This window comes from Symsagittifera roscoffensis, chromosome 4, assembly GCF_963678635.1.
Source record: "Symsagittifera roscoffensis chromosome 4, txSymRosc1.1, whole genome shotgun sequence".
Taxonomy (NCBI): Eukaryota; Metazoa; Xenacoelomorpha; order Acoela; family Convolutidae; genus Symsagittifera; species Symsagittifera roscoffensis.
Window position 1 is genome coordinate 71,107,113 of NC_087065.1, and position 17,598 is coordinate 71,124,710.

Here is a 17,598-nt window from a genome sequence, read left to right on the forward strand (position 1 = left end):
AAAAAATCAAATGTATTATAATAAAATGATTTTTTTTATTTCAAATGTTTTTGTGAAAATCATCACCCGTCACGCCACATAAAGTACAAAAAGATAGGTTTCGCTCCGAGTTACAATTCCACCCGAGCACAAATATTCCGTTACTTTCGTTATGAAAGTCGTAACAAAAATTAGTCCAACATGCAATATTGACAGGTACCGAAAGCTTGTCTTGCTGCGCTTAAGTTAGACACAAGCGGTATAACGTGCTGGAAATTATGTTTAGATTGTTTTCGGTAGTTAAAAAGAAAGCAGATATTTGATTTTTGACGAGTTGTTTTTTTGCTACGAGTTGTTTTATTGCGATTATCAGTGGCTTGAGATTTTTTTTTCGACGACAGGGGGATGAAAGCAATTTTGTCAAGTTTTCTAAGGAAAGCATTATCATTTTTTAAGCTCTAAAATCAGGAGCATATTGATTATTTTCTCTATGGAGGTGGATATTCAAAAAATTCAAAAGTTCTGTCGACATTTTCAGGTCGGTACAAATTAATTTTCTGAGCTTCCTCACAATAGTATAAAAACCTATAGTATAAAGAACCCTAAATGCCACGTTTTGCCCAAAAATTTAAAATTGCGTTTTTTTGCGCGCTTCTGCTCGAAATTAATATGAATGATCGCCAAAGGATTGCTCAAAATTGAATAAGTTAGCTCGAAAAGAATATTATAAAAAGAGTTCCAAATATAGACGCTTTGGCCTGCGAAGGGGTTCATTCTCTGAAAGCCCTCTCCCCTGACTACCACATATGGGATTTCTTTGGGAGTTAAAACTCTTTCAACTGTGAGCACTACGAAAAGACAGCAAACTCCAAAATAGGTTGTTGACCCCATTTTTCGGATGAAACAAAAATCAACGAAAACGCTGAGTGATGTCAAAAAAAATTCGTTGTTTTCCGCTGGGTTTGTCAGCCAGTTTTCTTCATTTTACTGCTAATATCTCAATTTGATCTACGTTTTAAGCCACGTGAAATAATATTCAACTTTTGTTGTTTTAATACGTCAAAAATGGTTTGATTATTTTGGTAAACGTGTTAATTACCAATAAAAACACAATCAGAACTGAATACAAAATGATGTCCCGTTGTCTGTAAACAGCAGCTTTCGTTTCAAAAACTCAAATTAGCTTCTAAAATTCAAACTCTGCATGCAAAAATTATGGTCAGCTCTCGTTGAAGAAAACCAGCGGGAAACCAATTATCACATTAAAAACGAGGTAAATGAATTACGTAAAAAAAACAATTGGTATCAATTTGGTGTTCAATTGTTTCTCTTGTCAAGACTAGCGATTGGCCTCTTATCTTTTAGCTAGTGCAACTTTCAAATCGAAGTTTCATAATTTTATTCGATGAAAATTCAAGTTACGATTCAAATTTTGCCGACATTTTTTAGGTCGTTCCAAATTAATTTTCTGAGCTTTCTCAGAATAGTTTAAAAAAACCTATAGTATAAAGAACCCTAAATGCCACGTTTGGGCCAAAAATTGCGTTTTTTGGCGCGCTTCTACTCAAAATTAATATGCAAAGGAGCGCCAAAGGATTGTTCAAAAATGAATAAGTTACCAGAAACGAATCATGATATTTTCGCTTGAAACGATTTTGTAAAAATTCAATGGTTATATTTTTCCACGAAAAGTCTATAACACTTTCTCCGAGCATTAATAGTCTCTCTATCCAGTTTTGTGTAAAATTTATTGATTTGATAAAATAAGTAATTCTGAAGTTTGTTAAAATTTTTTCTAACCTTTGACGTAGACTTTCTCTGTGTATTCATCAACACCAGCTTTATTGAACGCCTTGCAAGTATAAAAAGCACTGTCGGTTAATTGCACTTTCGGAAATGTGATCGCACTTTTCACACTGTACGCTGACATAGTTATCGTTCGGAAATTGGTCCGTTCGGGGTCGTAGGCCGACTTCCTGTCGGCTTCTTTGCCCAAGTAGTCGCTTAGGTATTCGTAGTTCAGAGGGTAGATGGGTTTGAAGTTTTTGAACCACGTGATTTCGGGAAGGGGACTCCCGAAAGCAGTGCATTCAAGAGTGACCGGAGAATTTACACTTGATATTTTGGTGCTGAAGACGCCTGTCATTTCGGCAGGTGTTTCTGGGAAAAAAAAGATGATTACTTTTAGAAACAAATTCCTCGAACAATTTTTTATGTTTTGAACTATCTTTCCTGTGACATTTTGGTGTATATTGACATTTCTTTTTATTAAAATGTTCTCATAAAAGACACTCAAATGAATTCTAATTGCAGCCTTTGTTTTTCTAATAACCTTTTATTGCCTTACTGGAACAAAGAGAACAGTCTCCCCCCGATGTCAATTTAGGGAGGAGATTGTTCACTTGATTACAGGTAATATTTTTCAGCCAATCGGATTAGAGTACAAGTTGGCATTACTGCATGAATTTGTCATTTATTTATTTTTTGCGGGGGGGGGGGGGGATTTTCAGTTGGTTTTATTTGGGGGGGTCTAATTTTAATATGATCAGCCTTACCTTTCAGTACAACTTGGATTCTTCCGCCTACATTTTGACTGGAGCTGTGAGCAAAACACTGATATATGCCCAAATCCTCAATTTGCACACTGGCAATTCTTAGTCTCGTAACTGGTTCCGATGTCTTCGGAATATGCTGCACCAAAGTAGCATCTCGGAACCATTTTACCTCTTGTAACCTCGTGCCTCTCAGAGTGCAATTCAGTTCGAGTGGTTTGTTCAGTTCGGCCTCTATTATGAAACTCGACTGGTCGACTAACTTGAGAGGATCTACAAAAAAAGGAACCAACATTGAGAGCATCTAAGAAAAAAACAACAGAATAAAAATAATTCGAGCCAAAACATGTAATGTAAATAAATTTAAATGAGAATAATTATCAAAAATTATCACTTTTTTCATAGAAAACAAACTGAGCCTTCGGATCTCTTCCAATGTAAAAAAACTCCCCTCTCACAAAACTGAAATTACTGTGTAGTGGGACGATAACTTTTTGTTTTTTTGCTAGTAGACATTTTCCCGGAGTTCTATAAAATATATTTTTTTCTGAGAATAGGAAAGAGAGTCCAACCTTCTATAGATACAAAATAATGCAGCGAGTCCGCTCCCAGGTCGTTCTGCATAGTACACGTGTAAGTGCCACTCTGCCCGACTTGAGCATTCGGCAATACGAGAACATCCGAAGTGGCATCCAGCGTCCTGCTTCCCTGCTTCCACGTGAACGAAACGGGAAGCGAGGAGCGAACGAAGCAGACTAGTTTGACGTAGTCGCCCACTTGCGCTTCGACTGTGCGGACAGATCGGCTCAGTTGGGACTCGTAACTCCTCGGAGCTCTTTCAGTTACAGCTGAAAAAAAAACTTTTTTATTCTGAAGAATAAACAAATTACGAGTTTCAGCAATGTTATATACAATGTTTAGTTGTTTAGCTTTTTCCATCGCTTTTTTAAAATGTTTCGAATCATTTTCAAAGGTTTCCAATTCGTTTTTGCAAGGTATTGGCTTTGCATATTGCCGCTATAACAAGTATTTTTTAAATCAAACCGCCAACAAGACATTTTATGATCATCAAAAAGCCGGAAGATTTCAAATTTGGTCACACAAAATGACTTAAAGCCTAACGCAGGGTAAGAATCGAGTTAATAATAAAAAAAAACATTGTTTCGAGTATGGACCCAAAAACAATCATTCTAAATTTTTTACGTAATCACTCAATTATATTAAAAATTCCACTCTGGGGTTTTTGTCCGTTTTCAGACGTATGTGGTTCTCGAATCTGGCATCTTTTTAGACGTTTGCAGACGTTCCTTCAGACACGAGAGACGTGAACTAACCGTGAATCTGAAGTCTAGCAGCTGGACTGTATTTCTTCACCTTCGTCACTCTGTGGATTGCGTGACACTTGAATCTCTGCATGTTGTCGTGTTGAGTCACGTGCCTAATGTATAACTGTCCTCTAGACGTGAACTCATACCGACCTCCTAAAAACAATATTGACCTCAATTGACATTCAAGAAAACTCGTCTTTTTTCTGAGTAAACATAACTGAAAGGTTTGTATGCACACATGTATGTCCAGGTTATGAAACAAACTTTCCCTCAGGGATTCGACCCCCTGCCGACCCAAAGGGTCCCCCCTTTGATACTTTTTAAAAAATTCACTTTTGGCCGACCGACCCTAAAATTTTTACAAAGGCCCCTTCGGCGCCAATATATACTAACTTTGAGGGGGAGCGCGCGCCAAAAAAAAACGCGATTTTTTGTCAAAATTTTTCAAAAAGTGCCCAAAAACGGCTTTGTTGACTGTTTTTTCAAAAATTTGCCTGCGGCGCTCAAAATTTAGCCCAAAATAGGGGAAAAACTGGTTTGGGAGAGCTCAAAAAATCAATTTGGTCGGCCTAAAAAAAAATTTTTTTTTTGAAAATTCGACCCCCCCCCCCCCCCTCGAGAATATCCTAGATCCGCCCCTGGAGGGAGGGGATTTAAAAATAATATTTGCAAAATTCGCAAATATCAAAAATGGCTGAGGTTCGAGTAAATGTTTTGTGAATTTTCCCTTGCCACAACAAAACTTCACCCAAACAAATCCCTCTTGAAGAAAATGAGTCATTTCGAAATAAAACTCAGTCAGAAAAGATGGCTAAGGAAAATAAACAGAAGCGAGAAGAAAAGTCGAAACTCACGACTAAAGACTAAATAAAGCAACTTTTTTTGTACCTTTCGACCCAACATGTAGCCAGCGTCCTGTCAAGAAGTTGTCGCAATATTTATAATGATATAAGACAAAGCTTTAACATTTACAAAGCTCCAAATATATCACTGACAAAGCTTTCTTCGTATAAATTTCCCAGACAGTGAAAGGTTTTCTAAGATTTAATTAAATTGGCTGGCCTAAAAAGACCAAGTTTGTCGCTTTTAAAACAAATTTTTCTTAAAAGGTCTCCCGCTATACTTTATGTCTCATCCCCCTCCCCCTCCCACCTAACCAAACCGCCCCCCCCCCCTCTGACTCACCACTGTGGTCCAAGTCGTGTAGCCAGTCGACTACATCCACATATGGCCTCACATGAGGGGGCACTCTGCAGGTGAAGAGGGCGGAGGAACCCAGTTGGGTGGTAACTGAGTCCACTTCCAGGGCCCAGTCGTTCACACTCGCCCCAAACACTGAAACAAAAATATTTCATCTTGAAGTCAATAATTGAAAAATTTGCAGCAGAAACAACTAAGATGCGATGCAGTAAGTAACTCCAAACCAGTGGCGGTTTTAGGGGGGGGGGGGTGTTTTCGGACGCCTCTTTCCTCAGCGATTAGACCCCTGACTACGCAAAGGGTTTCTTCCCCCTTTGATACTAATTTAAAAAATTTGCTAGCGGTGCAAAAACTTTGGCCAAAACAGGGTCTTTTTAGTGCTTTGGGAGAGCTCGGAAAATCAATTGGAACAAACTAAAAAAAAGTCGAAAATATTTTTGAAAGATTTTGAACCTGCCCTGTTCAAGAAAATTCTAGATCCGCCGCGCTCTAAATCCTAGTAAAACAGTTTGAAGCTTCAAAAATGCTTAAAAAATAGCGTAAAAAAACAAAACTGTGCCTTGAATGAAAATCTTCAGCTTCAGAATAAAAAAAACTCAGAGACTTAATGATTCGAACTGGGACTCTTTCATAAACCTTTTGGCCAATGTGCTTGGTTGGCTAAATTTTCACGTATTATTTTTGTTAGATTAGGCAGTAAGTGATTCCAATGAATTAAAATGGATTTTCGTCGGCTAAAATATTGCCAAGATAGTAGATTTTTGTGGCAAAACTAGACAACGTAATGAATCATATGGTTTGATATAATCTATTATTTTCCCAGCAAAAAATCCATTAAAATCCATTAAAATCTTTTATGAATCTATATAATCCATTTTTTCATAATTGGTTTATTTTTTCTCACATTTTCCATGCGTTTTGTTTTACTGCAATTTTGTTTTTCATTTTGTGGTCTGGTATTTCTGCAAACGCCGAAAAAATGAAAGCCTTGATTTTGTAACAATATAAAAATTATAATTTTTCCACGCGTTCGAATTTAATAGTGGCTCCTACTTGCAAGCAACCCCACGTCTGATCCATCACAAAAAAATTTAAACAAGGATAGCCGGTGTCTGCGAAAGTAGCACAGAATGTTCCCACCATAATCGTAAAAAACATTATGACACGCTTTTTCATGTTTTTTTTCCAAGTTAGAGTTGTTTTTCGTTAATCGTGTGATAAAAAGATCTGACGAAAACCGAACATTTAGGCATATTTAGGCATTTAGCGACATTAGAGATTATTTCAAAACTTTGAAGTTTTTATTCTTAAGATGGCGCTTAAAAACTTCGAAAAATAATTTAACTGAAGTTCAATTAAAGTTTCATGGCTTATTCTTCTATAACAAGTTTGTTCGCTTGCTTTACTCGTTCGAAATTCAAATAAAACTGAAAAATTCCAAACCAGTTTTTCTCATCACCGGGACAAACCGTTGAAATTTTTCAGGGCTGAAAATTTCAGGGCTAAAAGGGCTTTAATATGATATATCAATCCACTCAATACGATGGTTTATTTGCGGTAAAAACTTTCTGTTGAAAAACAAAGTAAGTATGCTAGCTCACCTCATTTGCTCAAAAATTGTCCAAAAACCATCCAAATTGTCCAAAGTTTCAAACTAATTTTTCTCAATACTGGTTTTTTTTGAATTTTTAAATGTCGTTCGAATTACGAATGTAAGGGTTACAACTAATTTTCACCTAGCAAGAATCAAGGGGTGACCGCCCATCACATAGGTTTTAAAAATATTATTTTGAGTAAAATTGCAAATAACTTTTTGTAGTTATTGAAATTTTGGGCGGCAATAAGCGTTGGATTCAAGTCATTGCACTTCAAGGGTGATGCTGAAAACAAATTTTTCAGCTTAGGAGCTCTGATTTTGTGTTTTTATTTTTCCAAATTTTTGTGCCATTGCGTATAACTTCTGAAAATCATACGAAATATTTGTACTGAAAGACAAGACTGCTCGTATCAGAGCAACGCCCTGAAGATTCCGACTGCCCATTAAGTTTAATAGTTTTGGTGAATGAAATAATGACCAATAATAAACTTTAGGCTAAATATATACAGTAGCACATTATGTTATTAGGACGAATTAGTTTGAATCAATTCAGTTTGAAAAGATATGTAGTGCGGGATAAATCGCCACACATAAATAATGCATTTTCACTTTCAGCATCAAAGTATAAAACGAGCAGTTTAGTTAGACTCATTTCGCAGCAAACATAAAGTCAGGATAGCAAATATATTGGTGAGCGCAACCCTTCGGAGAACACGAAGATCATGGGATTGCTCCCACGAGAGTAACATTCTTTTGAAAATTCTGGTCTGAATAAAAACATCACCCATAGCATATACATTCCTCATTTTCTTCCCAAGGTTTAACAATAAAAACACTAAACAAGACTGCTCGTATCAGGGCGAAGCCCTGAATGTTCCGACTGGATTTTAAGGTTTATTGAGCAGCAGTAATACATAAAAAAAATAAATGAAATAAAATAAAATGAAATTTTTTTTTCTAAAAGTTGAAATTTTTTAATGAAAATCATCCCCCCACACGCCATATAAAATACAAAAAGATAGATTTCGTTCCTTGTAACAAATCAATTATGGCAAATAAGCTTCGTTCAACCAATTTGGAACGATTTATAAGAGGATTTAATCTCGCTTACTCGTTAATAGCGCGAATTATATTGCGCGTTAATTATCCCAAATTGGTCAAAATGGCCAAAATGGCAATCTTTAAACCCTCATAACTTTACGAAAAATGATCACAGGTGAAATATCTTTTCAAATTTAAGCTCAGGACAACAATACCTTTTGAATGATATAAAAAAATTTTATCAAAAATGGCTAGTTAAAAAGTCGAAATTTGTCTGAAGAAAAAAAAAACCCACCCCGAGCACAAATATTCCGTTACTTTCGTATCGAAAGTCGGAACAATGAGACGTCAACACTAAATGAGACGTCAATTTTTATTGCTTCTCGAATTGTATTATTGTTCCGACTTTCGATACGAAAGTAACGGAATATTTGTGCTCGGGGTGGGTTTTTTTTCTTCAGACAAATTTCGACTTTTTAACTAGCCATTTTTGACGGAATTTTTTTTATCATTCGAAAGCCATGGTTATCCTGAACTTAAATTTGAAAAGATATTTCACCTGTGATCATTTTTCGTAAAGTTATGAGGGTCTAAATATTGTCACTTTGGCCATTTTGACCAATTTGGGACAATTAACGCACGATATAATGCGCGCTATTAACGCGTAAGCGGAGATTTAATCCGTCTTATAAGTCGTTCAAAATTGGTTGAACGAAGCTTATTTGCCATAATTGATTTGTTACAAGGAACGAAATCTATCTTTTTGTACTTTTATGGCGTGTGGGGGGATGATTTTCATTTAAAAAAATTCAAATTTTGGAAAAAAAAATTTCATTTTATTTTATTTCATTTAATTTTTTATGTTATTACTGCTGCTCCATAAACCTTAAAAGGCAGTCGGAACATTCAGGGCTTTGCCCTGATACGAGCAGTCTTGTTAAGTCTTCATCTTGATATCATTTCTAACGATTATTTATGATACATAAATGAAAATGATACGTTTTTCAGCATACTAATTTTTCCCCCGAAAATTAGCACTTTTGAATTCTAAATTTATTACCACTACATATTGGGAACTAAGTTTGACAATCTGTTCAGTAATTTTGAGTTGTATTAAGATGACAATTCATTTGAACACTCAAACGCTCAAACGGCAATGAAAAATTTTAGCAGTTTTTCTAGCCTCCGTTTTTGCACATCAACCGGACACATGTATTCAATTCAGCAGTTTTTATTGAAAACGTTTTTTTACGCCTGTGCATTTTCCAGGCCATAAATTGCACATTTTATTCTACTAGTCGGTGGAAAAACAAAGAATCAAAAATGTACATTTATTACACCAAGCTGTCAAATTGAACACGTTAAAATGTTTTAAGTTGACAAAATAGCAGTTAAACAGTCAATTTTCAGAGATTAAAAAAGCGCCTTGGAGAGAAAAACATCTGAAATTCAGCAAAACACGCCTACGAAATCAAGAAAAACACATTCTTAGGTTGCAAAACGTCGTTAACATCTGTTTAGGTTTAATCATGAGTCATCATATATTGCATAAATTATGAGTTGGACTGAAAAGTTCTGAAGCAAAAATATGTAAAAGCCTTGGACATCAAAAGTTTAGCTCATCAAAAATTGAAGTTTTTCATCACCAGCAAGGTTAGATCATAAATAATTGAAAGTATGCGTCATGGGTCGAGTAATTTTATAAATATGCTTAAATTGATGGGATTTTAGAAACAAACACAGATAAAACATAGATGTCTCAGTAAAAACAACCAAGACATCGCTTGATATATTTAAAAAACAAGATAGTCGTCAAAATTGTCACACAGTGGTTTTGTGGTTAAAATTTGTCGATGAAAAAAAAACAAAAACAAAAGCACCAAGCTGTCAAGTGAAGTGACGAACATTGGTCAGACGAGAAAAAAAATTTAATTGCTTTCTGAAGAAGCGTTACTAAACGTCAGTGGAAACGTTCTTCGCAAACTGATTAAACTATTAATCGTTCAACGAGCTTTTGTTTAAAAGCCAAGAATTTTCAAAGTACAACTAAAAGTTCAAGTTTATGAAAAATCGTTTTTTGTTTTTTGAGTTTAATGATAAAAATGTGGCACATTACTAAACAGTTAAGTTATAATTTCAGGTAGCAGTTCCTTGCTGTTATAAACCACGCTTTTGATTATTAAATTTGTAATAACCAAGTTAATAAAAAAATGTTCAATGTTGTATGTTATAATTTATTAAAATGTTCAACGCTTTTGTTTTTAAAAAATGTTATATTTGTTTTATTTTTTTAAACAAAAATGTGACTTAATTTAGTTGTAGGCTGAAAAAACATTAGTCCCAGTGGGAATTCAAGTTTTAGTAGTTTTTCAGTTTTTTTGTTGATGTACTAACAGGGTGTGATGCTAATTGGCAGACTGATCACTGAGCCGAAAGGGTTCATGGCCACACAGTGGTAAGTGGTGTTGTGAATGTCGGGCGAGAACCGACTGCTGTCCGAGAAGGGTCCGATGTGCAGACTGGAGTTTGGAAGGATGGCACGTGACCCTATGACGTCATTGACTTGGGTGAACCCATCTGCCATACGCCAGGTGAGCTGTTAACAGGAAAAGTATAAATTCAACTGAAAAAAATTTCCTTCGACGATGAATCAAAAATTGAGAGATGACGATGAGAGATAACATGATGTAGAAATTACAATATTTAGATTTTTAATTAACTAATCCGATGGTTGTTACTTTAAAATTCACATTCTGAGCGAAGAAGTTTCTCAGAACTTTTGGGCAAAAACTTTTCAAATTTCTAATTTAACTATAGGTTTGCCCAATTTATGACTGAATGTATGTTCTTGCAATGCAAAGTATGAAGAAAAAATTGTTCAAAATAGTTAATTTGTTCTTCATGCAAAATTCATTGTATCATGACAACTCTAATTTTGTTTTTCGAACTTAAAGTTCAAATTTGGGAGGGGGGAGCTGAAAAGAACCCAAAAAATTGTTTACCTGTGTGTGGGCTAATTTGGTCACACATTCTAGCATGACCCCTTTAGATGCCTCATACACAATTTCCTGTGCAGGCTGGTTGATGATTTCAGGCGACATACTACTCATGTAACGCCTACTGCTCTGCACATCGGAACTATCGGCGAGTAGGAACTTTCCGTAGTCTCCATCGATTGCGTAATCGCCATCGATTGCGTAATCGGTTGAGATGTCGTCTTCTGATTGGGTAGATCCATGTTGAATAATGAAAAGTGATATCAGAAAAAAAGCCAATGGGCATCGTCTAGTCTTCATACTTCGCAGAAAAGTATGGTGGATACTAAAACAAAAACCCCAAAGTTTAGACTGCTAACGAGTCGAACACCATGTCACAGGGCCGAATACGCGGATAGCCGAAAAATAAAATTGCCTCTGGATAGCCTGAAAAATTTTCAGAAAAAAAGTTCCAGATAGCAAAAAAATTCGATTCAATCTACACCAAAAATTAATTGTTTAAAATTTTAAAAATATAATAATTATAGCATTTTCCTATTTTAGCACCCCCATCCCAAGTAATTTATGGACCCTCAGAAAAGAAATTTTTTATGATGGGGAAATGCTTGCTTGAAAAAATTCAAAAAAACTTTTGGATCAGCTAAACTTGAGCTATCAACTTGAGCTAAACTTGAGCTATCAATTTGAGCTATCAACTTGAGCTAAACTTGAGCTATCAACTTGAGCTAAGCTTGAGCTAAAATTTGACAAAAAATGTTGTAGAAAAATGATTAAAAAAAAAAATTTAAAAAAATCAACATTTTTTATTCAATTTTTTTCGGTAGAAAATGTATTGAATTTTTTCAAGTTTTTTGGTGCCTAAAATCTTGCTAAAAATCTCTAAAAACTAGTTTTACTTGCTTAAAATTAAGTTTTCAGGGCTGAATTTAAGCATAATTAGGCTGTTGTAAGCCTGCTTGCTCGCTTTATTCACACAAAATTGAACTAAAAATCAAAAATTTTTAACAAGTTTTTCTCGGTACTGAGAAATATTTTTGAAAATTTTTAATTTCGTTCAAATCTTGACTGTAAGGGCTTCAATTTGGATTAACTTGCAGAACGTGTAACTTTGCAGAAGTTATGCTCATGAAAATGAAAAATAAGAAAAACGCACCAATATTTAGCGTAACTCGACCATAAGATAAAACTATCAAAAATGTTCAATAAACCATTAAAAAACCACTTAAACGCAATCGAGTTTTCAGCTCAGTTTAATCTATCTGCCAGTGAAACTTGCATGTCCGCCCTTTTTTTGAAAACAATTAATATTCATTCAACGATTCTACTAATAGTTTGTAATGAAAGAACAACGCTTGTTCAATTGTTAAAGCAATAAATCAATAGTTATGAACATCCAATTATCAGATATGTTTTGCGTTTTGTTTCAGCCAGGTCGATTGCTTTAAACTTGAGTGCAAATTCAGATGTACCTCATAATTTAGAAGAAATTGCCATCCATAGAGCAGTAGCTTGACGCCAGGGAAACGAAGTTGCCACCCTCACCCCTCCCCTCCCGGGTTGACCAAAAATGCTAGTCATAGAATTTTCATGCAATTCCATAAGTACAGAAAACTGCATGAAAAGTCTATGACTATTAATTTTTCATATATGGAAATTGTATGACTAGCATTTTTCCATAAACCAAAAATTTTTTTTTTTTTTACCATTTAATTTCTCAAAATTTTTTGGTTGTGTTCGTAACCCAATACAAGTGACAAAAAACTTGGTTACTCAAACATAGAGTAACCAAAAATTTAACCGTCTCGCATCAAAAATGCATTGGAAGCGGCCTGAAATGGAATTCTGTCGCACACAAATATTTTAACGAAAGTGTCAGAGTTTTAAATTTTTACAAAAATTTTCAAAGTGAATGTTTCTAAAATTTGAAATTTAAATTACCAGACATTGATCAAGACATACACAAACATGCCACCCAAAAGAAAGAGGAGTTTTAAGCGTTTTTGAAAAAAGTTATTAAGCAAAAAGGGAAAAAATTCAATATTGGTGTGTCCAGGACTACATTATACACACAAAAAATTAAATTTTGCATTGAATTTGTTTTTTTTCAAAAATCGATTTGCGGTTGAAAAACACACAAAAATTTGGGGGCCTTTTCGAAAATACTATGGAAATTTTTTGTTGTCGCTATCAAACAAATGCTAGTCACACATTTTCCACATATAGAAATGGTTTGATTAGCATTTTTTTGACAAAAAGTTTTTCTTTTTTTTAGTACGATACACCGAATTTTATGCCAAAACATGAGAAATTTCTTGAAAAAGTCGATGATACAATTTTAGCAAAATGTGTGAAAATTGTTTGACTAGTATTTTTTCATAAATTAAGTTCATGGAATTTTATGATTAGCATTTTTGGTCTATGGAGGTCAACCCTAGCTCCCTACAACTCTGGTTGTCAAATTTTCTCAAATTGACCCCCTTTAGAACTATTTTGCGACAGCCATTTCTTATTAACCGGCTCGGAAATTTTTGTCAAGGCGTCTTTGGCGCAAATATATAAAAACTTTTCAGGAAAGGCGAGAGAAGCCAAATTTCTCAAAATTGTCAAGACTTGAATTTCGCCCAGAAAAATTTCCCACGGCGGAAATCATTTTGGGCTTGCGACAGAGCTCAAAAATTTTCAAATGGCGGCGTTTCATGTCGATGTTTCAGGTACAGGATCTATTTAGCATTTACCCCCTTTTTTTAAAGAAAAGGGGCAATTGTTAAATAGATTTGAGTGGTAGAAGCTTCGACCAATCAGAATGCAGCAAAACTCAAATTTTACATACAACGCAGCAAAAATTTCTTTAAAAATATTGATAGTTTAGTTTTTGCGTTTTCTTTGAAATACAAGCAAGCTTTTCTTCGACATCGCAGAGCCAATTTACACGAAACCTATAAAGAATTTAAAGAAATCCAAGCCGTTGGATTCGAACCATGAATCAGAAAAATAAAATTAAAATTCTTTTATCACCTTAGATCGCGCTGTAATAAACAAGGATCGGTTTTAGCAATTTTTACATGAAAACTATGCTTAACTACTCGTTGTTTTTTTGACATATAATACAGGGCTGATTTAAACTTATCCGGACAAAACACATTAACCTAGAAATTTAAAACGCGATTTTTCTGAAATTAGGTTAACTTTAGGTAAGAAATGACAAAGGCGAAATGATGACTTGCTTAAAACTTTAACGGAATTTGGCCCAAAAATTATCATAAAAATTTATATCAAAATGAGCCTCTTACGTAGCCCAGCATAATTTTTCTAAAGGCGCTTTTGGCGTCAATAGTTACTAATTTATAGGGGGAGCGCTTTTTTTTCACTAGAAACACTTTTTTGGCCTGTTTTTAATAGTGATTTGGATGAGCTCAGAAAATCAGTTTGACCAAACTATAAAAGGTGTCGACAAATTTTTCGAAATTTTTTCGACAAATAAAATTATTTTAATTTAGTACGAGATGAGGACCAATCAATTGGTACTGTTTTAAGAATTTCAGGTAGCTGCAAAAATGATCAACTAAAACTATGAACAGATTTCAAAACTTGTTTGCTTTCGTGACATATGCACTTTTTCAGTTGACATTTATGAATTTTTGTGCTGTCGTAAGCTCCTAAATAGGAAAGAAGGATTTCTTTTACTATTTCTCCACTATTGTAAAACAGAGGAAGTAGTTAAAGAAAAATTGCATATGCTCACCCATTGATATAGTTCTTCATATTTCTTTATATGTTGTTCATTGCTAGATTTATAAGAGGAATAATAGGGAGATCCAGAAAGAATAAAGGCGAAAAAACTCATCTTATGATTTGACTACTTTTGAAAGTCATTAGTCACATATTTTCAATCAAACACGGTAACAAAATTCAAACTAGTTAAAATCATCTAACTGGTAAGAAATTCAACTGTATTCTTTCTTGTTTGCTCATGAAGACACCCCTAGATAAGCAGCTAACTGGCCTTTTGGCGTTTTTTCATGATGGGATCTTTTTATTGTTATGAGTTTTGTAAATAAAAATCTAGTCTGTTCCCTTCTTGAAAACGAATTTTGTATGATTATTATGACTATTAAGATGATTATTATTATGATTATTTTTTATCACTATATATTTATAATCAACAAAGTCCAAAATTGCTCCCATAAAAAATTTCAAAAAATAAGAAAAGCTCACAAAAATTCAAGCAATACTTTTCTCTATTTAGTCCGAAGGCAAAGAAGTTGAAAATTTTCATTAAACAACATTTTTTTAATACAGTGAAATAACTTTTTCACATAAAATTTTTTTAGAGAGAGTATCAAATCAAAAAGAAAGGCGGCTTTCAGTCAAATTAAAACAATTATCATATTACCAATTATCATATTTTTAGACTCCGATAAATGTTTTTCGAAATGATTTTTGAGCCCATTTACTATCAAAGTTTTTAAATGAATATTTCAATCCTCTCTTGATAATAAAAATTCAAAAACAGTCTCTGCTCAAAATTTTGAAATCGCATAATTCGGGGAAGGGTTTTAAATGCTTCCAGCCTCTGTTTGAAAACAAAACATAACATCATATTTTAAAGTAGTCGCAATTAATTCAAGATTCCAGCATTCTTGAAAATTCTAGAAAGTACTTTTAAGCTCAAATAATTCAAAACGATCAAAAAAGGTCTAATTATTAATGCCGAAACTCATTCAGAAAAAAAACACCAATCAAGTTTTAATTTCAGTTTAGATGAGATAATGATTTATATCAATTAAGGTCACAAAAATATTTAACTAAATGATCCAATTCCTCTAGTTTTTCGAAAAAAATGTGTACTTTTGAAATCTAAATTTACCTGGTGTAGCTGCCTTGAAGACTCAATCAAAGATAAACCGCAATGTTAATTAAGAGTCTTTGTAAGTGGTTATTAAGTCGATGATAACAATGAAAAAATGGATGTATTCTTCTTTCCAATTGATCAATTCTGACAAGATAATCCTTGAAAATAAAGGCAATGAGAAGATTTTTTTGAGTTCGGTTATGAGAATTGATCCCTTAGCATACTTCAGAGATGTCGCCTTTGTCCAGTTGTACTTGTTAAAAAGGTAGATTAACCGACCCCTCCCAATTCTCTTTGTTGTGATATATCACGCTATTCCAACACCTGTTGTTTTTCTCAAACGACTTTTCTCCAACGAAATCCCGATTTTTTTGCCAAAATATCAAAGAATGGTTTATTGAGTGTCGGTATGTTTATAGACGTCTCAACTCCGCCTAAATTAATTTTTTTGCTTTTTTATGATTTCTGCCATAATCGCTGAGTGAATACCTGGCTGAATAGTTGTTCATAAATAATTTTTGATGCGCCAAATAAAATTGAAAATGTACAAGTAAAACAGCAAAACAACTGAATTATTGAATAACTTCAAAACTGACCATTCGAAAACGATTATTAGTAGTATTATAGTCCAGATTCAATTAAAGCTGAAAAGAACTTTTCTATCTGATAGGCTAATCAAAATTCTTATGTTAATCTGATCTTGAGCAAATAATTGAATCAATGTAACCAAAGTTGTAACAATTTAAATTCATTCGCGTGAAAAATGTACAAAAATTAGAATTTTTACACTTAAGAAATTATTTTACGAGCAATTAATTTTTTAAAAAAAGACTATACAAACTGTTTTTTTGATTAAAATTTGCAAGAGGGTATTGTTTTATCTTGAAAATGAAATATAATCAACAAAAAATAAAGCAGATGTAAAGCGGTGGAGTAATTTAATGCAGTGAATTTGTGTCTTTCATTTAAAATGCACCGCAGATGCTTTTTCGTCGAGACCCCGGCTCTCACCTATTATCTGAACTTATAGCTATGAATTTTTATGGCGCCACGTGAAAATGTTCTTCATCAGTAAAATTATAAAATTTTCCTTCAAGAATCTACTCTTAGTCTTATTTCAGCAAGAGTGAATAAAAAAAACAATCAGAAAACAAATCAAATCTTTTTGTTAGCTCGTTTGCCTGACTTTTTCAGTTTATTAAAAAACTGAAGAGCAGCTAATATCGCATTTTGAAAAAGTAACGCGGAATAGGCATCTGTTTTTTATTGAATAATTAAAACAGAAAATATAGATAGTTTTCGTGCAGAAAATGTAGTATGGCTAGGCAGGTGTTTTTTCTCTGCCGTCTAAAGATGATCAATCTTGAAATCCATGAAGCATCTAGGGAAAAAAGCTGCAAACAATTATTCGCTCTAACGCTTTAACGCTCTAACGCTAATATAATTGAACTTGATCGACAAGAAAAAAAAAACAATTACCAAAAGATGAATTTAAGTGAACGCGTTGTCAAGGGAATTTTTTTCTTCAAGTAAAATCTTCGTTTATAAGTAAAAGTTGAATAATTGAAAACAAAAAAATGAAAACATTGTTTATTAATGCAGTGTCAAAAGTCTTATAGTCTGACATGAACAACGAAGCGTGCATTATTTTCCAATTTATAGTAGAAAATATGTCACCAAACTAACGAGCCTAGGGGTGTAGCTTCAAGACTTTCCGCCGTTTCAGGACGGTTACATTTGCAAATTGAGCACTGTTTGATGATTATTTTGAGTTGTCTCTTGAAAAAAACATGTTATTAGTCCGAATTTCAAAGGATCGGAACACTCCTTGCTAAAAAAAAAAACTCCTTGGTATCAAAGTATTTTTTCTTTCTCCAGCAAACTGCGTGCCGCAAAAAAAAAGCAACCGGATTTGGGTTAGTCATCCCCACCTCACACAAGCATCAATTTTATGGTCTAAGGGGTGGTTTTTCAAGGTTGTTTATGAAGATCAAATATGTTTGCCATGGTCTAATTAGTCTGCATGTCAATTTTCATGACAATTGGACAATGT

The 17,598-nt window shown here is 33.9% G+C and overlaps 1 protein-coding gene across 6 annotated transcripts in view; it reads right to left on the minus strand.

The window, feature by feature from the left end:
* The window catches only part of LOC134845151 (cell adhesion molecule DSCAM-like), a 45,702-nt gene extending 29,127 nt beyond the window's left edge, over positions 1–16,575 (minus strand). For all 6 annotated transcript variants that reach the window (XM_063862028.1, XM_063862027.1, XM_063862026.1 and 3 more), the window contains exons 1-8: positions 15,561–16,575; positions 10,700–11,018; positions 10,092–10,293; positions 5,045–5,194; positions 3,866–4,012; positions 3,104–3,379; positions 2,535–2,804; positions 1,780–2,139 (exon numbers count right to left, since the gene is read on the minus strand). In XM_063862028.1, coding sequence (XP_063718098.1) covers positions 1,780–2,139; positions 2,535–2,804; positions 3,104–3,379; positions 3,866–4,012; positions 5,045–5,194; positions 10,092–10,293; positions 10,700–10,993 — 1,699 coding nt within the window. In that variant the 5' untranslated portion in view covers positions 10,994–11,018; positions 15,561–16,575. The remainder of the gene's footprint in view (positions 1–1,779; positions 2,140–2,534; positions 2,805–3,103; positions 3,380–3,865; positions 4,013–5,044; positions 5,195–10,091; positions 10,294–10,699; positions 11,019–15,560) is intronic.
* Positions 16,576–17,598: the final 1,023 nt, after the last annotated feature.